The sequence below is a fragment of the Cupressus sempervirens genome, chromosome 8, assembly GCF_028749045.1.
Source record: "Cupressus sempervirens isolate cs-2001-9-10 chromosome 8, ASM2874904v1, whole genome shotgun sequence".
Lineage (NCBI taxonomy): Eukaryota > Viridiplantae > Streptophyta > Pinopsida > Cupressales > Cupressaceae > Cupressus > Cupressus sempervirens.
Window position 1 is genome coordinate 20,739,850 of NC_143125.1, and position 25,289 is coordinate 20,765,138.

At 35.7% G+C, this 25,289-nt stretch overlaps 1 protein-coding gene across 2 annotated transcripts; it reads right to left on the reverse strand.

Moving 5' to 3' along the window:
• Nucleotides 1-5,488: 5,488 nt before the first annotated feature.
• On the reverse strand, nt 5,489-18,331 carry LOC149541378 (ubiquitin-activating enzyme E1 2-like). 2 transcript variants are annotated; one of them, XM_089796639.1, is made up of 7 exons: nt 18,113-18,331; nt 17,415-17,693; nt 16,943-17,160; nt 8,069-8,866; nt 7,085-7,953; nt 6,522-6,954; nt 5,489-6,406 (listed from the first exon to the last, which is right to left on the reverse strand). In XM_089796639.1, the coding sequence occupies exons 2-7, from the start codon at nt 17,674-17,676 to the stop codon at nt 5,813-5,815; spliced, it is 3,174 nt and encodes a 1,057-aa protein (XP_089652765.1). In that variant the 5' UTR covers nt 17,677-17,693; nt 18,113-18,331; the 3' UTR covers nt 5,489-5,812. The 2 variants fall into 2 exon arrangements, with proteins under 2 accessions (XP_089652765.1, XP_089652766.1); XM_089796640.1 differs by having other exon boundaries at nt 17,415-17,689; nt 18,113-18,287.
• Nucleotides 18,332-25,289: the final 6,958 nt, after the last annotated feature.

The following is a 25,289-nucleotide window of genomic DNA, read 5'->3' on the forward strand; positions in this document are numbered from 1 at the left end:
ATCCCCTCCATGGTGCTTTATAAAAATAGTGCATGTACAACTGACTCAAAACAATGTTCATGACCCCCGGAATGCAAAAGTGGCACTTTATCTCAGTGCGAGACAAAAAGTGCTTCAAAATGATAGCTACAATGATCAGAACTAAAAACAAGCTAATACAAAAGAAAGTACAGCCTAAAACAAAGGAAACCATGCCAAGAAAACAATCCTCGAGCCTAAAACACTCAAAATATCCACCATATAAAAAAAATGCCAAAACTATGATAGAAAGAGCATGGGCCAAAAACTAACAAAAAGGACTACATTTATGAAAAGGTGGCAGAACCAGCTTTCCAGAAATATAAAGTTTTCAAAAAAAAGGCATGGGACGCAAAAGATATGCATGCCGGAGTCAAAAACACAACTTCAGACTTTGAAGGAAAAAATGGGCAATAAAAAGGCATCAAAACCTAAAAATACCTGCACCAATATCTTCATCTCAGAACCAGCTTTTCGGCGCTTCTTTTGGATTGAAAAAATACCTCCGTATGCAAAAGTTATGGCCAAAAAATACAAGTAGGTCCAAAATGACCCTAGGAGATGTGTAAGAGGCTTGATGATGCAAGCGCTGATGTCATGCTGATGTCAACAAGTCAATGCATTAAAATTGACAGCCATGTGGCTATCACTGCAAAAAAAGAGGCCATGTGGTAGTGCCAGGTGGATGCCACGTGGTAGTACGGCAGACGTGGAAGGGGCCACGTGGTGTCCGTGCCACATGTCAAGCGCTAACACGCTCAGAAATCCACGGCGGCGCTAACTGGCGCAAAACGCTGTAGAGGGTGGCACAAGAGCTGAGCTGCAATGGAGGCGATGGGAAACTTGGCGCTACACTGGCTGAGCGGCAGACCAGGCAGAGCGAGGCGGCGCAGCGACTGATGCGGGGAGGTGTTGCTGGCGGCGGTCAGGCTGGGCTGCTCGCTAGCGGCTCAGCCGGCTGCGATGGCCGGTGAGCGCTACGCGGGTGACTGCTCGACGGCGTGCTAGCGGAGCGCCTAAAAATATTTCTTATTTTTTTTAAAAATCGCCGAAAAAGTCTGTACAGTCCGTACGGCAGCTTGTAGGGCTAAAAACCATTTGCCTCCCGAAGCTCTGTCTCCAAATTTGAAAAGCTTTATATAAATCCTAACTGCAAACGGCCTTCTGGATCCAATGGTGATGTCCGTTTGGGCTAAAAGTGCTCTGAAAATTCGTTGTTCCCCTAATTTGAAGAAAAAATGCACAAACAAACTAGGGTTTGTGACTCCAAATCACGGCTTCAAAAATCTTCAACGAAGCTATAGTAGGAAGGCTCTGATACCATGTTGGAGTTGATGAAAGCCAACTTCGAAGATGCCCAAGATCACCTGCATGCAAAACTTGTCAAAGAGAAGCCAAGGAGAGGAAAAGCATGGAGCAAGGGAAAAACCCTAAACGAACAATAGAGACCACAAGTATGCAAACACAATGAAAATGTATTTACAATATACAAGAAGTGATGTGATATGAAATGCAATGAGGGAGCCCATATATAAAGAGCTCATGGAAGCTTGTAGAACAAGCTAGAAGGTGTTAGAAGATAAAGATGACAACTCAGCACACATCCACAAAAGGTGGAACATGCTAGAAGGGAACAAACTCTCGTGTTGTCAACAACTAACCACTACATGCATTAAATACAAAATATTAAATAAATGCATTTACCTAAGTAAGCTTAAGTAATAAAATAATTAATTAATTATTTACTCTAACAAGTTTGAGTGATAAGTGAGAAAAACACCTCCACAAAGAATTTGTAGCAAAAGAGTTGTAGGTGTGACATAAGGGAATTTTAGAGCCCTCTAAGATAAGTGCAAGCATTTTAGAGGTGCTCCATAAATGATTTGATATTTAGCACAAGAGATGAAAGTGAAGATGAATTCATAGAAGAAATAATAGCTTAAGAGCAACCAGAAACCCTTGGGAAGATAGGTTTTTGAGAGTTATTTCAAGTTCTGGAAAAAGACATAAAATTCATGTTTCCACATTTTCTCAAAATCTAAATCTAGGGGAACAAGTGGATTGGATCAATGGTATGGAAGAGTATTTTGAGTCTAAAGAAGTAGAAGATCCTAATAGGGTTAAATTTGCAAAGGCCAAATTGAAAGGTCATGCCAAAATCTAGAACAAGAAGAAGGTTGCTAGTTACATAAATTTAGTGGCCAATTATTCAAGAACTCGAGTACATTGGTACATTGTTTTTGTTTAACATGTAACTCTCTTTGGCAAGTATTCAATTTTATATAGAGAATTAAGTCTTTGCAATATTTGTTAATATCTACAAAGAATGTAATATAGGAAAATAATTTTTTATTATTTTTAACAAAAGTAGAATGTAATTTTGTTTTGATGCTACATATGTAAGAGAATTTTAAAAAATTGTGATAACTATGTCTGTTGTAAGGTAAGTTTTGGATCACAATTAGATTCGTTAAACATATGGAAAACATATCTCTTATTTTGAAATATTTATCAGTTTATCAACAATATACTTTCCTATAACATTCTTGTTCTTCAACAACCATTGCATATTTTCAAAAGATGTTTGCATAAGAAAACTTTAAAAAGAGTAACTCAACACATCATTTACTTATTAATAGTAAGAAATAAATGTACAATAAACCCCACTTTTAAAAATAAATAAAATCTCATTGTTGTTGCTCAATTTTAAGCTCCAATTTTACTAATAATCAGTTCAATACAATGAGGTTAAATTGTTCGTGATGACTACAAGGGTCTTTATCAACAATGTACTTTCCTATTACATGTTTGTTCTTGAACAACCATTGCATATTTTCAAAAGATGTTTCTATAGTAGAACTTTAAAAAGAGTAATTGGGCACATTATTTACTTAGTGGTAGGAAATAAATGTAAAATAAATCCCACTTTTAAAAATTAAAAAGAGTGTCTAGCATTTCTAGAATATAATAGAATTTGTTTAAAATTTTACGTAATAGCAAACTATTAAAAAAACATCCTTACAGTTTTAGCTAAATGTCAAGTCCTAATTTTAGTAATAATCAATTCATGATGGCTCCAAATATCTTTTGGTTTTGTCCCATAAAGATTCAATTGACATTTCTTTAAAGTTGTACCAATTAAATTATAATTTTAATGGCATTTATTCATTATCCAGCAAGGGTTAATTTTTTTATAAAACCACCATAAAAAAATACTCATGATAGGCAGGGTGATGCTTGCCCTTACAAATTTTAAAGATTTGTGAAAAACAAAAAAAATTACATTATTTTAAAAAGCAATTAATATTGATTATTAAAAATTCTATTTTTTTTTCAATATTTATATCTAATTATTTAGTAGTATTTCATTTTGATGAGTAATTTAAAGATGATTTTGTTGTGTAGAGATAAACCACTACATTTAGATATCTAATGTTAAATCAATTTAAATATATTTTTTATCTTACAAAAACAAGTGTTAGGAAAAAAATTGTATAAAGAAAAGAGAGAAATGTAGATAGAATAAAATTTAAAATCATTACAAATTTTACAATATTATAGTATTTTGATAGAAAGGAACCTTTATAAAAAGTTTCTAATAAAAAACAAAACTTTTTATAAAATGATTTTATGTATCCCTTGACAAACCGATCTTATAAATAACCTTTTTAAAATAAAATGATTGGTATAGATTAATTAATTAATAGTTACATGCCCACTGTAAGGAAGTAAAGTGGTCCTTCAACAATACATGCCCACTCTAAGGAGGTAGTTGGGAGTGTGATTAGATAGTAGCTAATTTATTAATGATTATTTCCTCATGTGAATAGAATACAAAACTAATGACAGTAATCTTTGTTATGGTAACAATATCATGATGAGATGGAACAACATTAATGTCATAAAGAGGCACAACAGGGACTGATACATAAATACTTTCTAAAATTGGTCACAGCAGAACTTTCTTTAGCTCTTATTTTCCCTGGTTAAATAATACATCATTTTTTTAATCAAAAAATGAAAGAAAGACCAGTGATAAGATTTTCATATAAAAGAAAATCTCAGATAAATCATAAAACAGGTTTACATTTGTTCGAGGATTAAGCAATAAAAATAAGAATTCACTTCTGGTAAAAGCAAATGGAAAATTAAAAATATTATGATGTAAACACTTCTTTAGTATTAATAAATTTATAGACTCTTTATGCCTTTCATTTTAATTTTTTTTTATGGAAATGGAAAATTAAGAGTTATAAAATCTATTAAAACTATTGTGGTCCTATCCCACTAACTTTCCAATGGACAAATGTAAAATTGGATTTGCAACCCTGTTCCAAGATTAAACAGAAGAAACATAAATCAACTAAAAGGCCTACACGAAACACAAGCATGTAATATACGAAATGATCCAAGCCCACTCACTCCGGTATGAAAGAATAGAAAGCCCCTTTCTTGATTCCAAAAAGGAAAGAGGAAAAGAAATGGAGTCGCCTCATAGAAATGTGTAAGAAACACAGAAACAGGAAAGTCAAGCTTCCAGACAATTGCTCTTAATTCTAGACTCACTGGAGAACATGGATGATTAATAATAAAATTTTGGGAGTAGACCCATGCAAGCTTTGAACGACAGTAGAGAAGCCGGAAAGAGAAACATCAACAAAATTTAAGTTCGAGCTTTTTTCCATTGCAAACGCTTAACTCAGAGCCACAACACTACCCAGAAAACTGCAATCACTAGGTTTTCACGTTGAGAAGGAAAATTCGAGATATAAATTATGAGAAGAGTGTTGAAAATGAAAAAAAGATGATTGTTCCACCTTCAGAAGCAGAAGATGTGCTTACCTCTTCACTACCACAGACTTACAGAAGGTGTTAAACGATTCAAAGATTCTTCACGGTAGATGGTATTTCATCCACAGATTATTTGAAAAAAGACCGTAGACAATATTAAGGTGAAGGTAATATGTTTCAATTTGGTATTTTGTACAATTTGTGAACAACCTCTTCAATGGCTGTTCGCAGTACAAACTAATAGGAAAAAGGGAATAAACATTTTTTAGATTGAAAATTAAATGTTGAAATTAGGAACATTTATATTGTAAAGGAAATGCAAAATTTCAATAATCTTATTGGTGAATGCCATTTAAATTGAAAATTAAATATTGAAATTTGGAACATTTATATTGTACTTGGTGAATGCCACAAAACAAATTCACATGTACTGAATGCTGTAGTATCCTGCCTACAGCAGAAACTAATAAAAGCCTTTCACGGTGTCTACTTCTGTATCTTTAAAACATAGTTGAAATATTTGTTTTAGACGGCTTGAAGTACCATAAGACAAGGACTGTCTGGAAATAACAGAATTCCATAATTGGGCATAAAATATTCTGAATGTGCAGTGAAATCAATTTGAAAGACTAGAACAAAATATAGAGGAATCCATAGGCAAGGACATTACAGAAGCATAAAAACGTAAATGCAGTTTAATCCCTTAAAATTGAAAGAACAAAATTAGCAACTGAATGTTATTATTAACTAGTTACTTCCTGTATCGTAATTAATAAGGAATCCATTATGTCAATGCCCCATTACAAGAGCACCGTACAGCAACATTAACAGTATAACAAGTTATAGTGATTCCTGACAGACCTGGTCTCCATCATCCAGAGGAAACCATAAGCCCAGGCCAGGGTTACTGAACCTCCTCTTGTAGTTATAAAGAGAATCATAAAATGAAACTTAGCTGCCATGTGACATTCTTGTACTTTCATAAGTCGTGAGGATGTGCCAGCTAACGAAAGCATATGGATACCAAAGGGACATCAATGTCATTTCCATCATCATCTTCACAAGCAACAACAATGTCAAAATGACGTCGGCTTGGAGGTATCTCCAGCTTTGCTATTTCCCTTGCGAGGTCTACCATTTTCTTCTCCAATCTCTCTCTGTGTTTAGGAAATATGCTGTTGTATATCAAGCTCTGTCCACAAGATATACTATATGCACTCAAGCCTTTAGCTTCAAACCAGTTTAACATTTCTTGCAAAGACAGATTGCCAGCAATGACCCATCGATCCCAAATAGACCAGCTCAAATCTCCATGTTTTATTATCTTAGGAGGCACAGGTTCTGCCATTGAGAAAAGTGGAAGTGCCAAGTTTGCAAAAGTGTTGCGAAACATTTCAACCTTATGACCTAAGATAACCTTGTAAAGTTCCAAACATACTAGACCAGTAGCCATAGCTGTCGTCGTAGCTATTGCAGGTATAATCCTTCCGGCAATAAATTTTGCCTTCAGCTTGTCAACTTCAGGTATGCTATAGTTCCTTGCGCGCATGTTTGCAAAACCAGCTATAAGATCCATGTGATAGTTTGTATCATCATCCTGCAACACCACATACCTCAAAGTTGTTAATAAAATTATTACTGGAGAGAAGATGAAAAAAGGAAATTGAAACAATAGAGTAATTGAGCAATAATGAATACAAGGTAAATCGTACCTTTTCAAATTGAATGGGATTCATTCGGAATCCTGGAGGCAAGCTTGTGATACCACTTTCCAATGTCCTGATTAGATTGTCAATAACTGCAGTATCATCAATGGTAGAAGCATTCATGTTTGTAGCTTTCTCATCTGTCACAATTTTAACACCTTGTTTTGGCTTGAATTCTGGGACATCCATCTCATCTACCACACGAGCTAGAAAATTTGGGTTAGAGACCCAATCAGGAATTGGGATGCCAAAAGTAGTAGCACGTAAAATAGATCCTGCAGTGAGGAGAGCCATATGACTAGGATCACTCGAGCTGAACTGTAGAGGTTTTGGAAACCGCTTTGGAGCAGACCAAAATGGTGCACCACTACTCGTGATTGCATCCTCGGGGAATGTGTAAGTGAGCTGCTTCACACGATTTGAAAAATAATCCTCAAACCTTTCCAAAAGTAAACAGAAAAGATTAATCAATGAGTCCAGTTGAAGGTTGAAAACAGATCTTTTTTTAAAAACTATAAAAAATTAACAATGAGATAGTATATTCAATTTCAATTGTAAATAAGAATTACCTTTTTCTTGCCCACGCCAGACAATCTTCAAAGGTTACGCATCTCTCTGTAATCAAACACTCTACAACATGCTCCAAGAGATCTCGAGCCTGAGCATCCCCTGCTGACTTAATTGCTGCTTTGTACTCTTCCGGTTTTGAAAGAAAAGTATTAACTTCAGATGGTGTTTTCTCTAAAAGACCCTCAAATTCCGACCTTGCCCAAGTTAGACAATGATCAATATTGTGGGGAAATGAATGAACTGTACACATAGGTGCTTGTTTTTCTGGAGGATCTCTGGATGCTCCATAGTTCTCTGTTAAATGAGGAATAACCATCTGAGTATTGCACTTTGCTCCCAGAGTTCCAGACTCTAGTAAAGGCTTCTGAAAGTAAACACACCTTGAATCTACATACAGCCTGGCATTTACATTATCCAAAGCATTCAAAACAACATCAAGATTGTCCCAGAAACCATCATGAAAAATATTCTCAGTATCTGGACTAACACGATTTTGCAATGACTCCACCTTAAATTGTGGATTGATTGCCCTTGTTGCTGATGCTGCCACCATTGATTTCCCCTGGCCAATGTTCCAATCCCTAAAGAGAAATTGCCTACTAAGATTACTCTTCTCAATAACATCATCATCTGTTATGGTCAGCTTTCCTCCATTTCCAGAGGAGACCCCCATGAGAGCTAAGTTCTTTAAGAGCTCACATCCGAGTGCACCAGCACCAACAACAAACACTTTCGCATCCTCCAACTTTCTCTGCAAACCTCTTCCAAATACAGATATTTGGGCATCATAACGACAGTTTGAAGGAGAAACATCCTCTGGCCGAAGTGGCTCAACTGGAAGGGATTCCAATGAGTCAAAATAGAAGAACTGCAAGCCAATCCAGATAACACTTGAGCAAAGAATTATCTATTAATTTACAAGACCAAAATTTGTGACTAATTAGATTAACGCTGATCACAATTTGACAGATTAGAATATACACCTGAAAAAGTGGGTGAAACTTCCCAGAACATGCTTTGACAACCTCCTGTCCAACAATTCCGCCAAACATAGATGCCATTGGATTCAGTACAGCTCGTGAACCACTAGCAAAATGCTTTAAAACATTTTCATCGATACTATCTAACTTCTCATCAGCAGAAGATGCTTCATTAATGGTCTTTACTGTTTCAACAAAAATACTTGCATCTTCTTCAGATGCAGCATATGGAAAACGCCCATATTCATTTACAAATTTATCAAGGGCTTGGAAAGCCAAATGTAGGAGTGGAGGACGGTCAAATTTGGAAAAATCACTTAAAAGAAATTCTCCAGGATATTTTAGAGCCTCTCCCAGTGGCTTAAAATTTAATAGCTTTGGTTGCTTAACCTGATTGACAATACCTCTACCAGCATATGCTCCATAATTAGTTGTATCTTCATCCAGCAAGAAAGAATATGGACGTGCACTCTTTATCTTTCTTGGCTTGCCATCATTTAATTCAGACATACCCTCTACTTCAGAAAAGATGACCGTATCTCCATCTTCAAATTCAAGCCTCTCATCATCAACACATGAAACCACAGCAGGATTGTCATTGCTAATAGAAGCTACAATACCAGTGTGTGGTTCCTCCCCATCAACATCAAATACAGTAAACTCAGGTCCAAAGTCACAAAACACACTTCCAAACAGCCCACGGATATCTGCCTTGATAAATGAAATTGGTGGCTTATGGTTATGACAGAACTCGTTATACTCAATAGCTTTCCCAAGGCTTATGTCAGTAAAGACAACTACCTGACAAGACAAAAAAGGATCAGTCACTGCATTTATGATGATTAATTCTAAAAAAGAAATGTAATAAAAGGGCAAAGCACTAAAAAACACTAATTAAGCTAGGCATCTGTCTGATTTATTTTTGAAAAATGAACACTTGCAACATGATTTACATTACAAGTGAACTGCAATAAAAGAGCAGGAGCACTTAACAAACACTAATTAAGCTATAATTCTCAGCCATTTATTTGATTTATATCCAAAAACAAACACATATAATAAACGTGGAAACCTTCAATAAATGTCAGACCAAAGTTATGCAACCCTAAAAACATGTTCCTAGTAAATTCCATCCAATCATAATAACACACAGGCTCAGCATTTGTAGTCAGAAATTTGTATATATTTATTTATAGTAAATTTATGCAAAATATGCCTGTGTATGTTGAAGAATCCACATCTCAAAAAACAAATCAAATCAGAGGCATTAACATGCATGCTCCCTTATTGGGCATTGTTACTTTGAACAGAATAACAAATATAGCAGACAGCAACTAAAAAGTAAAATGCCACATCAGCAACACCCCAAACACACCAGAATAAGAAACTCTCTTGGCAAGCTAAGAGGATCTAAGCAAAGTCTTTTAAGGTGAAGATAGCACAAAGGCAACTAAAAAGTAAAATGCCACATCAGCAATGCCCAAAACACATCAGCAGAATAAGAAACTCTCTTGGCAAGCTAAGAGGATTTAAGCAAAGCCTTTTAGTTCAAGACGTGCTTCTCGTGATTCTTTTGCATCTGTTTGCAATCCTTTCCTCTAAGATTGCAGAAATATTTCTATATCCAGAAATGCTTTAGTAACTGCAACAATAAATTATAATTAATTGTGGTTATCAAAATAGCCAAGCCTGAACCTATACTCTATCAAGTCAAATTGTCATTTACTATAGAGCTCACAGTAGAATGAGTAGTATATAATCTCCCCATTTAGTCTGTTCATTTGAGTGAGCAAACAACTTGTATTGGAGTAACAGTAGCTAGGACTGTACTTGCTGTCAATTAGGAAAGTTGAATGTTAACATCAGATGGCTGAGTTGGACTTATACCTGTCAACATCATCAATTTAGCCATGGATTTACAAATAGCTACCAGCAATGAGGAGGAATTGTCATTCACTTCCACCATTTTAAGAAGTGAATGCCTATTATTGGGAATAGCCCCTGATCTTGCTACTGTGTGTCTGTTCCATTGAGGTTTTCAATAGTAAAAGGTACTAAGCAATTTCTTGATATCTTTTCAAAGGTCTGCAAAGCAATTGTTAGAAAAAACACTGTACTTAACTAAGAAACACAATAGATAAATATAACACACAAATAGGCTTTAGAGAAACAACCCAATCTGGTTCGGAAGACTATTTAGTTGGAATGAACATTAAGTATGCACATAAATATTATTAATGCATTACATTAATCTAAAGCCTCTCAAAAAGGAAGAATATAGTGCTTAACAAAGGAGATAGAAGAACACATTTTGCTAGAATAACAGTAAACTGCATAACTGTTATATGCTAGACCATATAGATTGGATCAACTCTAATCCATAAAGGTCTGGCGAGGTTTAATTTTGATTAGTGTGTAGTTTCCAAAAATGATCAGCAGCAGAAAACATAAGTGGAAGAACTTGCAGAACTGACACCTACTGAAAATTGACAGTTTCAATACTGTAGAAGAAATCCACAAGTTTAAAGTGAACAATCAAACTCTCTTTTCTAGCCCACTTCTGGATGCTTTAAGTGATTGAGAGGAGCATGCCAAACCCTGTTTGAAGGAATGAAGATTGGATTGCATCATTAGAAGCTTGTTAGACTAGTGATTCAAAGGGAGAGCTTAATCGTTTGAACGTATTTGCAGCTTAACGGTGAGCATATGAGCAATTTCCAGCTGTAATTGTTCTTTGCAATCAATATGTTAGCATGTACTGTGCATTCACTTGCAATCAATATGTTAGTATGTAATGTGCATTCACTTGCAATCAGTATAATGTTGTCAATGGGATGCATGAATGGCCAGGTAAGCATCCATTAATTATTTACTTATTTATTCTGCATCATGAAGCACTAGACACAAGGAGTGGTGCCTGCTGGGAGTTCTTAGTCAAAGACAATGTCTATTCATGATGACTATCTTGGGTGCCATGTTCAATGCACAATAGGATGTTAGTTTTTGACTGAGAGTCCCTGTTCTGCTAAAATTCGGCAGCTACATAGAAAGGCCTGCTGCTGCGTACAAGAGGTGGAGGATTAGCCGTCTCATATACACAATAGATCAAACACTTGCATTAAAGCACTCAAAGTTTCCTGTTTCCTTTGTTCTAAACTCTACATGTTGGAGGCATTACAGATGGAGATTCCTGATTTTATGCAGAAAAAATATTATAATGACATGGAAATGTTGTGTGACTTGAGTGGATTATACTGATATTTTCTAGTGTGATAAATACAAGCTTCTCTTTGGTAGTGAAGTTTTTCCTCGTGATTCTCCAAATATATCCAGTTTTTATGTTATATTGCTTTTTTTAATTTTCTGATATGTGATTTTTTCAGACAACATTTCAGATTTGATGGAGAGAAAAAAATCGTTAGTTTTTGAGAAATGTCATTGAAAGGTAAGAACGTAAAAAATGAGCACACTCTATTTAAGATTGAAAATAAAATTGAAATCAAATGTTTTAATTGGTGTGTAACTGTTACGTTCTTAGGTTCTTGGTTTACAAATGGGGATTTATTTTTGTCTGAACAGTGCAAATAGGTCACAACAATTTGTTTTGCACATCTCAAAATGGGACTTGTATGGTTGGAAAGTTAGCTAGCTGCTTTTGAAGGGAAGAAAAAAACCCTAATTGAAAAGTGAAAACAGATCAAAGATTTGTTACATACAAAAATTTCAACCAAATGGACATAAAACTGAGAAAATGAAGTGATTGCATTACAAATAATATGGTGGGCAAAGGGTGAGGGAATACATAATACTTCTTTGATGGTCATCTTAGTTAGTCTTTAATTTATTAAGCAGTTTTCAGTTCACAATTGTTTCTTTTAGAAACATTGTCTTTTGTAAATCTATATAAAAAGTTATTATATCCTTTGTTTAATACATCTACAACAATATCAATTTACTGTAACATTGGTATCAGCACAGCTCGATGGTATTTCATAAAACTTTGGCAAATTTTTTAAGAAAACTCTGGCCTCTTCTTATCTGGATATTTTTCCAGAAACTTGTTTTCAATTTTTGACATAAAAATCGTTCGTATTTTATAAAAATTGTGGTTTGTCTTCGAAAATTTTTGCAGAAAATTGCAAGCCTAGTTGAAGGTTTTGATCGCACAAGTTCTTGGTTTGGGCAAAAGTCTCTGATTTTTTAAGGTTGCTGCTGAAAATTGCAAGCCTAGTTGAAGGTTTTGATCGCACGATTTCTCGGTTTGGGCAAAAGTCTATGATTTGTTAAGGTTGCATGTTCTTGCATGTGCATTTTGTTAATTGCATGAATTGTTTTACCATAAGTCTTGTGCTTTGCTGCATAAAGGTTTCTTTGTTGGGTTTTCATTACTTTTTCCCTTAAAAAATTTCTGATGCATTTTCATAATTTTTTCCCATAAAAAAATTTCAAATGTGTTTTCATATTTTTTTCCCTTTCTAGAAATTTCTGAGTAATTTGCAAAGTTGTGTGGTATTCCATTGTAGGTTTATTAATGTTTCCCCACAAATAATCTGCTTGGTTTTACGGTTTACCAATTTTCCTCAAAAATGGAGCCCTGTATTCTATTATCCAAGACGTTCTGATTTTTCATTAACAGCATACACTGATTCAGATTGGGGTGGTTCAGTTGATGACAAGAAAAGCACTAGTGGTGGTGTCATTCTCCGTGGTCACTGTCATGTTTCATGGTTGAGCAAAAAACAATCCTGCACTTCTTTATCCACAGCCGAAGCTGAGTGGAGCCATTGCCCACCCTTCTTTTTATTAATTACTCCATTCAATAGTTTTAGAATCAATAGAGCCCAGGCACTTTTTACTTACATAAGAAGAGGAGGATGTTAATGGCACCCTACACCCTGGACACGGGCATAAGAGGCATTTGGACAGGATATAGGGTTCAGCAGGGGAGCGGACACACCACCATCTATAGTAGGCCCAGAAGAGCAGGCATAAGAGGCACAGACATGAGAGCGGACAGTTATACTCATTGGATAATATTGCAGCAGTGTCATGCTGCACTGCAGGTAATATGGATGAAACACACATTGCTTGACTTCAAAGTTGAATATGCTGATCACATCTCTATCTATTGTGACAACATCAACAAAATTGACATTTCAAAAAAAACTGTTATGCACTCACACACTAACCATATTCCAATCAGATTTCACTTTTTTGAAGGAGCAAGTTGCTAACCAAGTTGTCAAGCTTGTATATCCTTGCACTCAAGAACAGGTAGCTGATATTTTTACCAAGCCCTTAGTCCAGGAACACTTTGAATATTTCACAAGCAGGCTTGGAGTTATTCTACCTCATTAAGTGGCATAGTCTCAGGGAGAGTTCCTAATCACTTTATCTTTTGTCTCAATTTTCCAGTGTTGTAGTGAACCTCATGATCATTCAAGTCAAAGTGGGTGATCATTGATGTCAAAGGGGGGTACTACCATTCAGGGGGAGATTGTTGTATGTATGTGTTTGTGTTTGCTTGCTAATTTAGCCTAATGGATCCTTGTCAACACTTTCGTGAGCATTCTATGTCGATGTCGGAGTCCAGCCTGTGTAAGCTGATTTGCCTGATTGTGTGTACTTGCATACCTATGCTTCCTAGGTACACTTGGTACCAACAGGTGTATGCAGCAGTTACAAACTCAATATGAACAGTGGTATGCAGTTCCAGACTGTGTTGTCCATATACACAAGTGTGCTGACTGGACCTGTTTGGATGTTTGTGTGGTCTGTGTGTCCGCACGTGAGACAAATTCATGGCATCCCATTTGCAAGGTAGCTGCAAATGTCTGTGCATATTCTCATATCCAGCCTGTATGGTAGGTGGCGGCCAGTTTGTAAAGAGTTGTGTTGGTACCATAACATTATTTATTCCTACCTTCTCTACCTATAGAAGAAGACAAAAAAAAGAGCCTTTTCTTATGTTGAATGACAGCAGAGGGTTTGTGATAGAATCTTCATCAGAGTTTTTAAAAAACGTTCGCTGTACTGAGTCTCCATCTCTATATTGGCAGAATTTATGATTAATATTCACATCCACTTCAGTAACTAAGTAGCATTGAATGAAGGTGTTGATGTGGCCTGCAGGTCGTCTGGAGTATAATTACTAATAAGACGTAACTGATAAAAATCAGAGCAAGGAATGAATGTATAATTGAAAGTTTTGTGCGATAGATAAAGATAAAGAACAAGTGCTATTTCGATTTGTGAAGAATAGCAGACCGACACAAAAGGAAAAAGACACAGGTTGAGCATTTTCTTATCTGTCTTAAGTTCTATTAAAAGGAGGAGTAAGCGTTCAAACACGGGGTGATACATTCAAGCAAGTTTAGTGATGTACACATTTAAAAATGTAACTGACAACTTTGAAAAGTTGGTTGGCAGATGAAAGAATAATTGCAGCATGATGAATTGAGAAGACGAGTAGCAATCTTCAAGATCTGAAAGTTTAAAAGACTTCACCGAGAGTTGTGACTAAGTTTTCTGTTTTTCAAAACTATATAGCTGAAGTATTTGCTGTCACAGAGTTCTCTGAAAGTAGTCTATGCTATGACAGTATGACTACAGTTTGTTGCATTTCCAAACAATCTTCTGTTTATAGTGACTTTGAGTTGCATCTGTAATTTTCAAGCCATGCAATCAGTTAGAATTGAAGCTCTTGAACAAGTTGGAGCCTGAGTTTGATTCATGAAGCTTGACGTTCTTATTGTACTGTGTTACAGCCCATTGTTGATTGTTTAGTGAACTGTGGTTTTTACCTAAAAGAGTTTCCATGTGAGAAAATACTTGTGTTGCTGTCTTCTTTTGTGTGTTCTTGTTTGGTCTTCTCTTGCATTAAACTTTATAATACTGATTCACCCCTACAGTTTATTGCCTTTCAGAACAATCTTTTGCTCATAGTGACTTTGAGTTGCATCTGTAATGTTTCAAGCCATGCAATCAGTTAGAATTGAAGCTCTTGAACAGGTTGGAGCCTGAGTTTGATTTGTGAAGCTTTACGCTCTTATTGTACTGTGTTGCAGCCCATTGTTGATTGTTTAGCGAACTGTGGCTTTTACCCAAAAGAGTTTCCATGTGAGAAAATACTTGCGTTGCTGTCTTCTTTTGTGTGGTCTTGTTTGGTCTTCTCTTGCGTTAAACTTTATAATACTGATTCACCCCTACAGTTTGTTGCATTTCAGAACAATCTTTTGCTTATACTGACTTTGAGTTGCATCTGTAATGTTTCAAGCCATGCAATCAGTTAGAGTTGAAGCTCTTGAACAGGTTGGAGCCTGAGTTTGATTTGTAAAGCTTGATGCTCTTATTCTACTGTGTTGCAGCCGATTGCTTCTACTGTGTTGCAGCCCATTGCTGATTGCTTAGTGAACTGTGGTTTTTACAAACTGAATAGTCTTCACATTTGACCCTTCTAAGCGTATGTCAGATCTGTGGAATTGTGTTGTCAATACAGTGTTGAAAACATTGACAAAGAGAGTTGAAATGTGCAAACATTTATATAGATTTAATGAACCATACATGGCACCGTTTTAAAAAGAAAAAGGTAAAATGATTTTATGGGTTGTGCCATTATTGCAGGGAGGTTCAGTTCACAATATGGCATCAATGATTTCTGTTATATTTCGGAATGGTGTCTATGTAGAGTTTCAGATGGCACTACTCCTCTCCTAGATCAGACATGCTTGCTTGAGTTGCTAGTAAGGAATATGGACTTCCCTTTACTGTGGACGGTGATTAAATGCAATGAGTATTTTTCAAGGTTGCATGGGTACTCATACCCACACCCCTGGTACTCGTACCCACATACCCAAGTACTGGGTACACATATCCCACGTACTGGGTACTCGGTGGAGAGCATCATAGCTAAGGACCTTGATTAAGATTCTGATTATTTTTTTGGTTTTTTGTTTTTGTATTAGCTTGTTGTTTATCAAACTTAATTCAATACCAAATCAGTTTGAAACTTTGATACTCATTAACAATAAACTTTATCACTTTTCAAGTCATAAGTTTATCATTTGCAATATGTCATTGTCATATGGTTTAGGATCTTCTTGTTCATGTTGAAAGTCTGCCTTCTTTGTTATGCATCTAAGCATTTATCATGTAATATTATTTCAAACATATAGCAAATCTGAAACTGAAAACAGTACATTACATTTGCAAACTTTATCCACTGTTCTTGTTTTGAAAAACCATTGTCATGACTCATAATTTCAGATTTTTTATTAATATAAAAGTATAATTTTTAAATAAGTTTGACATACCCAAGTACCTCTATCCCCTATTATGAAAAATACTTTAAACATTCAGCAATAGCATATATATATATATATATATATGACTTATGGCTCATATTTTCAAATTTCTTGTTTTGAATGCTCAATGTCATGACTCATGACAGATATTTTGATTTTTATATTTTCTATAAAATATTAATTATATAGAAAAGATTAGGCATACACATGTACCCCCGTCCCCTATTTTGAAAAATATGCGTACCCGTACCCGTTCCCATACCCACGTACCCATGCAACCTTAGTATTTTTTTCTTGTTGATCAAATGTTGCCTTTTTGTTGCTGCTAACATCTGAATGCTTAATATTATGAAACTCGTTAACCTACCATGAAAATACCTTTCAAAGATTGGCCTTTGTATATCAGCTAGTATTAACAAGAATCAACAGTTCATTACCTGATTAAAGTAGAAATATTGGTCAAAAATTCAGCATTCCTGATAAAAATATAAATGGCACATTCACATTCATTAAAAAGGTAAGCCAACAAAACCTCATAAGTAAAATAATTGAGCAAAAGGCCAGATCAAAGTACCTGAAAACAAGCCAAATGTTCTTCAGTTAAAATAGATGTCAAGGTAGAAACTTCAACGGCTGTATTCAATTCTTGCAATTTACTACAACAAGCAACTGCTCGATTTTTACCAATGTCAGCTTCTGTAAAATAGAAATTGCCAGACAAGTCCCACATCTCAACTTCTCCTAGGTCATGCAATGTGACAGATTTTACTCCCGCCAGTATAACATTTTTTGCTGCAAAACAATGTGCCAATTCAAGTCAAAAATTTAGATGTCATTTTCTGCTCAAACTGGAAGAATTTTCAGTCTACAATGTCCCATATGCATATTAAATATCCACACATGAAATGTTATGGAACTGCACCGCATATTACACTAGAGAAAAGGGCGACATGAACTTCTAGCATTTGAGGATTCATAAAATAAATATTGCAGCTTCTTTGACAGAAACATTATAGAAGGATATACAAATGACCCAGAACACATACCGGTCTCAACTCCAAGGCCTTGAAGACCAGAGATGAGAACATTTGCACCAAAAAGGCGCCGCATAGCCTCCCTTCCATACACTGCCAACTGCCTGCTGTGCAAGTCCTCATCAACGTGGACAACATCAGCTGGGTTGCCATCTGCAGTGGCCGTCATTTTCACCTCCAGGCTTGGCACGTCACTAGCACCACCCTCAATGTGCAACCTTTTCACTGAATTCCCTGTGATTTCTGTCTCAGCAACTCTCTTTACGGGTAGCATATAGTGCGGCCAACTGTCTACAGAAAAAGCTCAGCGGCATTAATATAACAGACTAAGAAGAGAACGATAAGCCTCGGCAACCTCTAGATAAAAGCTATCAAGAGCTAAACAGCAACAAAATCATCATGGCATTGGGGTATAATCACGAAGCCATTCATTTTGGCAGAAGCTATAGGACTGATCCCAGGGTTAGTTTTTTAACTTTTAATATTGTGATCCTTACTCTACAACAATCTGTATGGACAAACAATAAAAACCAAAAAGAAAGTTCAAAAGCAATTGTATTGAAACCCAAAAAGATCAAAACAGTGGATGCTGCAACTGGGCTATGAAATTAAACGCAAAGCCCCAAAGTTATGACGGCCAAAATCTACAGAAAAATTAATAAAACCCTGATTAATTTTCTCCAAAACAGGAAAGTAATTCGTCCTCCTACCAGCACACGTTGGTATGCTTGATCAAGAATTCAACGGGAAAAATAGGTCATCAGAAGGCGATCTTCAGCAAATTCTGTGGTGACCGTTCCTTCAAACCATTTTGCAGACTATAAAAAAAAGGAGAGGCGATGTGCGGAATAATGCTTCGTGTTTCTTTTAACAGTCTAATTATTTAAAAAATTGTTCAGATTGTGTTGTAATATAGGTGTGGTTACTGTGAAAAATAAATTGTTGGGGTCGTTAATCTCGTGCATAGTTTTTCACTTTAGCGTTTATTGACGGCCAAACGCGAGGGCGGCAACTGACGAGCAGTTCGCTTTCTCAACAATGCTCCAAAAGCTTAAATAGAGAACCAAGAACCAGCCCCTTTTAAATAGTGATCAGCAGTTTGCTTGGTCGTTTGGGGCTGGTTTATTGGGGAACCAATCACATTTAGTTAATAATCAGCATTCTTTTGATCTTTGGGTTATAATTCATTTGTTAGTTTGTTAGTTTAGTTTAAGGATTCAATTTTTTATTCGTTTGGTCTATGGATAAATGTTTGGTGCTCATTTTTCAAGAGGTTTAGTTTAGTTTGAGTAATGATCACATGTACATCTTTGAGAGATTAGAGAGGGGCTCATTGCACGTAACTTTAGGTTTTTTAGCTTAAAATTTTTATCAAATATTAAAATAAATTAAATTAATTAATTTAAAATATATATATATGATAGTTTCTTAGTTTGTTGAAATATAGTTTTTCGAGAGGATGGGATAGGTTGGCATTAGTAGTCAAAACTTGCAATAACAGTAGAAATATAGATTTGTCTAGAATGATTGGCGTGTATGGGATTCTTGGTCGAGACATTTTGGCATATCACAATGTGGTCATCATGAGACGCATCATGAGGGCTAAGAAACCAAAGAATGAGATACATAGTTGGATTAAACAATTTTTGAGGAAACATAAAGAAGTGTACTTCATGCTGAAATTTTTTTTACTGTAGAATTTGAGAACATGGAAGATAGGGACAAAATTTTATCTAAGAACATGGAAGATAGGGACAAAATTTTATCTAGCGGTACTTTACAATTTAGTGAGATGTTTGTTTATGTCCAGAAAAAGAAGCTTGACTTTCATCTAAATGCATTTGTACCAAAGGAAAAGCCTTGTTGGGTAAGATTGTGTAAGGTAGCATTTGAATTCTAGAGTGAAGAATGTTTGAACAAAATTAGCAATGAATTGTGGATCGCCTTAGATACAGATATGGGCAATGATGATTGGATATTTTAAACAAGGATTAGAATCATAACTTTTGATTATATCCCAACCTCCATTTTCTTGATGACATCGGCTAGATGGTGGTAATAGGAATTAGAGAAGGAAAAAAAAAAAAAATTTGCATTAGATGTCATGGAAGAAGTAACAGCATAAATAATTGCAAAATAGTCACTAGCAAAGTATGGAGGCAAAAGGTTTCATGTATCCCTTAGAAAGAGATAAAAGCAGAGATGGAGGAGGGCCAAGTGTTTCTAGAAGTGGAAAATATGTCCCTGGAATAGCATAAACAAAATGAAGTAGATGATCATTCTAAGGGAAAGGATAAAATGACAAAAATAACTCTAATTCAAATTTCTCCTACCATGACTACATGGAAAGACAACAAGGATGAGATTGAAACAACAGAGCCTAGAATGATCGTTCAAACTCCTACAAAACTGATAAAGGATATACCCAAATCGAGAGTAGCAAGGAAATTGAACATTAAGAAAAGGGCAGAAGATGGTTTGCTTCTAGACTAATCATTTATCAAAGCATATTTGTTGTGTTCTAGGGGAGGAAGACCCTCTCCTAAAGATCAATGAAGTTAACTAATTGGAACGTTAGGGGCTTCAATGCCCCTAACAAGAGGTGTCTGATTAAATTAAAATTAGACTTCCACATAGGATATATTGTAGCATTGCGAGAAACTAAATTATCCAAAGATAAAATGGATGATTAAGTTTTGTTTTGGCTAGGAAGGTACTACTCAGGAAGCAGATGACTCTTCTAGTGGTCTTTGTATTTTATAGAAACTAATGGTGGTTTCTATTGTGGTTTCACAACGTATGCCCCCCCTAGTAAATCTATGTCTCCCAAACCCCTAGTCTGGGGCCTACGTCATTTTGGAACTCCCTAGGAATCTAGGTCTAATCTTTGTCTCTAACTAAGAATTTCATAATCTCAGAGCAAAGAATTTTAAGAGTTAAGGGGTCATTAAAGCAAAAGGGTGCACTAGTGCACCTAGCGCACATGCATACCCATTCTGGATGCACAAGTGCACACTTATCTTCCTTTGGAGATGCGCACCTACACACATGCGTAGGTGCACACCTCCAAAGGGTGTGCACTCTACTTGGGCCTATAAATACCCACCCCCACCTTTGATAGCTCACTTGTTCCTCACACTCCCAATTCAACCACACCTTCACAACTCCAAAGGTGCACTCGACCCTGCATGCAACACAAAATACTAAGTGTTAGATGACACCAAAGGTGTGCACATGCGCAAGGTGTACATGTGCACACCTTTGTTCACACACAACACCTAAGACCTCAGACTTAAAAACAAAACAAGAACATCTAAGAAAGGTGCATACATGCACACTTATCTAAGGTGTGCATATGCGCACCTTTCAATCCTAAACTAACGCTAAGGAAACCTAAGGAAAGGTATGCATGTGCACACCTCCCCAAGGTTTGCACATGTGCAACTTTCTTCAAAGTAGCCTTAAGGCATATATATAAGGGTGTGCACATGTGCACTACACAAAGGTGTGCGTGTGTGCACCCTTTTGTGCACTCCAAACATTGAAGGACTAAGTTCCCCCCCTTGCACTTGCTTCACATGTGCACAATTGCACACATGCGCATCTGCACACCTTACCTAGGTATGTGTGTATGTAGGTGTGCAACTATGCCAAAATGGTTATAGAGGTTCCACTTGAACGCACCTTGCACACTTGTCAAGGTGTGCGAGGTGCACTATTGTGAATTCTAGGGCTTTGTGGAGGGGGATTGAGTGTCTTGACTGTTTTGGTGATTTGGGCAAGGTTTCTTTTGTTAATTAGGGTTTATTTTATGTTATATTTTTTAGTTTTCTAGACTAATGTTTGCTTCTGTGTAGATAAAAAGGCATCCTTAACTTGTCAGGGTCATAACTTTTTACCTAAAGCTTAGAATTCAAAATCATTTACACTATTGGAAAGAAGAACTAAAAATCTAATTTCACTCCCTAAAACAGCGAGCCTTTGGATTCCTAATTTTAGGGACTGATGAAAGTTTCAACTTAAAATTTTGAGCAGAAGACCTTCAAAAAAGCCAGTGAAAAAGACTTAGAAAAGCTTGAAAAAAATATGAAAAAGTTTCAAATATTTGATCGCTTTAGATAATATGGATCACCTGGTCTCTGACTGGGAAGGATCAGGCAATCAGAGAGAATAAAAAATCAAGGAATAGACTTCACAGTGCACATAACATGAAGGTATGGCACATAATGCACAAGTACGCAGTTTATCATAACATCTTCATTATCAGCAGCAATACAAATCTCACCTAAGATGGTAACCTTCACCTTCAAAGGAGTTACACATAAGTTTTGATTCATGAATTTACACTAAAGATCAAAGATATAGAGGTTGGACACATGAACTAGAACAAGTTCCTCACCTTATGAAACTATTGATGATAAGATTCAACACATGTACTTTGGGAGTTCAAATAGAAGAAGCAGAAGGAGTTCAAGTCTATGACAATGTTGGGCTATAAAGAGGGTATAAATCATCAAAATGGGTAAAATAAGTACATAAGAGTGCTCCCGGACCTTGTATGAGAAAAACCCAAAAGTCATTTTCAAAATAGAGAACTTTGATTTTTTGGTGAATGGAGCACCTTGTACAAATTCCCTGAAGGTGTGCAAGGTGCACCGACAATTTTGAAGAAGTAATAGTGCACCGATAGTTAAATGTCAATTGCTAATTTAGAGCTTTACATGCACCAAAAACACATTCTAATGGTAGTTCAACTCTTAGAAACACCTAGAGAAGGTCAAGCTTCCATTTTTAGAGGCTCCAATGACTCTCAGATCCTCTTGCAGCTTCCTTCTTCTTATCTACTTCTCCTTTCTTTTTTTTAAGATATGTAAAAGCTCATGCAACCATTAATTGATATAAACAAGGGTGGAGACCTACTTAACACCATTTAAAGAGTAAGTTTGTATATAATTAGATTTGTTTGATTAGTTTTAAGCATATGTTTGCATTAAGATATCTCTCACTCTCAACACAAATTGAGGAGATGATTTTTTATAAATTCAAGAAAGTAACATGTATTTCGGGCCATTATTTTGATGCAATAATATATGTTATCATTGTTCTCATTACGAGTATAGTTATTCTTGCCAAAGTGTGTTATTTTTTGTGAATCTTTGTTCATGATAATAATGGAGGCAATAGTTTTGTTGTGTTGATTTCATTGTGTGACCTTTTAGTTATGATGTTTTTTGTGTGTTGACGAAATCTATTGATGTACTGAGTTGGAGAAGAGATCACTCTATTGTTTCTACATAACTTCTTGTCTCACATGAGTGTACTTTCTGTGGCCTTACGATTTGATGAGAAGTCAAACATCTTTCAGTTTTTACTAAGTTCCCATTGATGATTGCATCAGTGGATTTGAGGAAGCACTGCTCCTATTTTCATTGGTTTCCTACTTGATCTTTTCAATGATTTAACTCGCTGACATGTTGTTATTGTGGTTTATGTCTGTTAGGAATTTCCCTTTTATGTTATTTTCTTTCATCTCTTGTCACCCTATCTTTGTTATTTTCTTTGCTAACACTTGGTTAAATTAGGAATTCATATAGTTGCATCAATAAAATTTCATTCATCATAAAATAGAAAATACCAAAAATATATCTCTTTTGTGGTTACTTTTGAGAACAATAGATCAAACATCTTATCTGAATTGGTTCGAACCAACAAAGGCCTTCTTGTGAAAAAATACATTTATCTTCAACTGAGTTGATCCTAGTAGGTTGCAAGATCACTCGAAATCTTGGAGTTGATGCCATATTAACTTTTCAAGAGAGGAGTTTGAAAGGATTACTGTCATTAAGTATCGTGCAAAACGATAACTCAACAAAAGAGGCACTAAAAAGAGGGCCTAGAAACCATTCGGCTAAAAAACCCAAGTTGTTGTTTGAAAATTCTACAATTTTTGGAAGTTTAAACAAAAAAAAAGGTTCCAAGACTTTGAACTGTAACAAGGTGCACAAGGTGTGTTGTTTTGAGAAAGTGTGTTTCTTCAAAGGTGCACTTTTCCAAAATAAACACAAGTTCCTAAAACTCAATCACTTTCACAAGCATTACATTGATAAAGGGATGCCAAGAACTCCAATCATTTACATTACAAATTCCATCATCATCATCCACCTCTACATTCTACTCCACACATTCCCATCATTATGCACCATGTCTTTTTTCAATGCCCAAAGTTCACCTTTGAATCTAACTGGTCCATTACATGACTTGCCCAAAAATCTTAAAAAGTTTTGTCCATGGTTCATCTATGGAGAATCACAAACAACAGAAGATCATATTAAAATTTTCAAGGAAATTTGTAATCGAAACTAGATTCAAGATATGGACGTAGTATATTGCCTTTTTCTTACACTTTGGGGGAAATAAATTTCAATTGGTACCTCAATCTGCCATCAACATCAATAAGGGATTGGAACTCTTTTGAGAGAAAGTTTCTGGAACAATTAAAGAACTATATCAATCTAGCTATCCTACATCATCAATTCATCTCAATTAAGAGGGATCCCATGAGACTATTTCATGGTTTAATCATTGCTTCTATATGATGTATCAAAGAATGGAGTTTCCTTACATTATCCCACAAGAGGTTGTCATCCAGATCTATTTGGGAACAATGGATTCATTAACTTCTATTTTTTTGAGAAGGTTCCCACCCAGAGACATTGATACCATTGAAAATGTCTTCAAAGAGGTTGTGACATTCATGAAGTAGATTACTACTACTCCAATGACAACAATTACATATTCAGGGTATGAGCCCCATAAGACTATATTCTTTGAGCAAAGGACTTCTCCACCTACTAAAATCAAGAAAAATATGGCTAGTGAGGTTAAGGCCATGAAGGAGACGATGTCACTTTTATCTAATGTACTCATAAAAATAAAGTTTAATTCCTCAAGAAACCAAGGCAATCATCCAAGACAACTTGTTGCCTAGAACAATTATTCTCAAAATCAGAGCAGAAATTTTGGCCTTTACAGTAACATCAACAATGAGAATAATGGTATTACAGGTATGATTCCAAGTAAAAATGTATACATATGGTCACAATGATGTTTTGGATCAACCTCCCCAAATCATGGAGGAACAACCTTTGCAGTTTAGTGCAATGTTGTTTGAATCATGTGATAAATTTGCGGGAGGACAAAATGATGAAGATGATCAAGAGGAGTTTGTGTTCTCATTCAATGAAGAGAAAGAGCTTACACCGTCTGGGATACATGTTTATTGTAGTAATAATATGAGCACACCAAGTTTGAAAAGAAGAAAAGAATCTCTAATGGATGATGTCTCTCAATGGTTACAACACACTCCTCTAGACATGTAGGCTTTTAACATTGCAATGCGTTATGAGGCTTCAATTAGCATTACCCTAACAATTCAAAAGGAGTTACATATAAAGGTTGAGCTTTTGAAAGGTTTTACAAATAACATAACAAGAAATTTGAAGTATCTTGGAGAAGGTCAAAATCCAAACATCCTTTTGCTTCCTAACTATTGTCGCCTCCATCAAAGGACTCATTTAGAGTTGGAATGTGCTAGTTGCCAGGATGTAGTATCTAATGTGTTAGCACAGACAGATCAATCTGTTGAAATTATTGGAAGTAATGAAATTGTTTCAAGTTTTGATGTTGCAATAAGTGTGGATATGCCAAGAAATTTTGAGGACACATAAAATTTTGAAGTTCCAAAATTCCATGGAGTTGGAAAGATTCTCAAAGTTGCAAAAAGTGATGGAAATGTAGAGGATCCCGAGGTTGGTGAGATTTTTGAATAAGGAAATCATCAAGAAGAAGATAGCAATGCTTCCTATCTTGATATTGATAACCCATTGA

What these genes read in the sequence shown, in the direction of transcription:
- LOC149541378 (XM_089796639.1), bottom strand. Translation starts at nt 17,676, where the DNA reads ATGCTACCCGTAAAGAGAGTTGCTGAGACAGAAATCACAGGGAATTCA. An exon ending in AGGCCTTGGAGTTGAGACCG is followed by an intron (nt 17,161 to 17,414) that starts GTATGTGTTCTG and finishes ATTGTTTTGCAG; the next exon opens with CAAAAAATGTTATACTGGCG. An exon ending in ATCCCATTCAATTTGAAAAG is followed by an intron (nt 6,407 to 6,521) that starts GTACGATTTACC and finishes GTGGTGTTGCAG; the next exon opens with GATGATGATACAAACTATCA.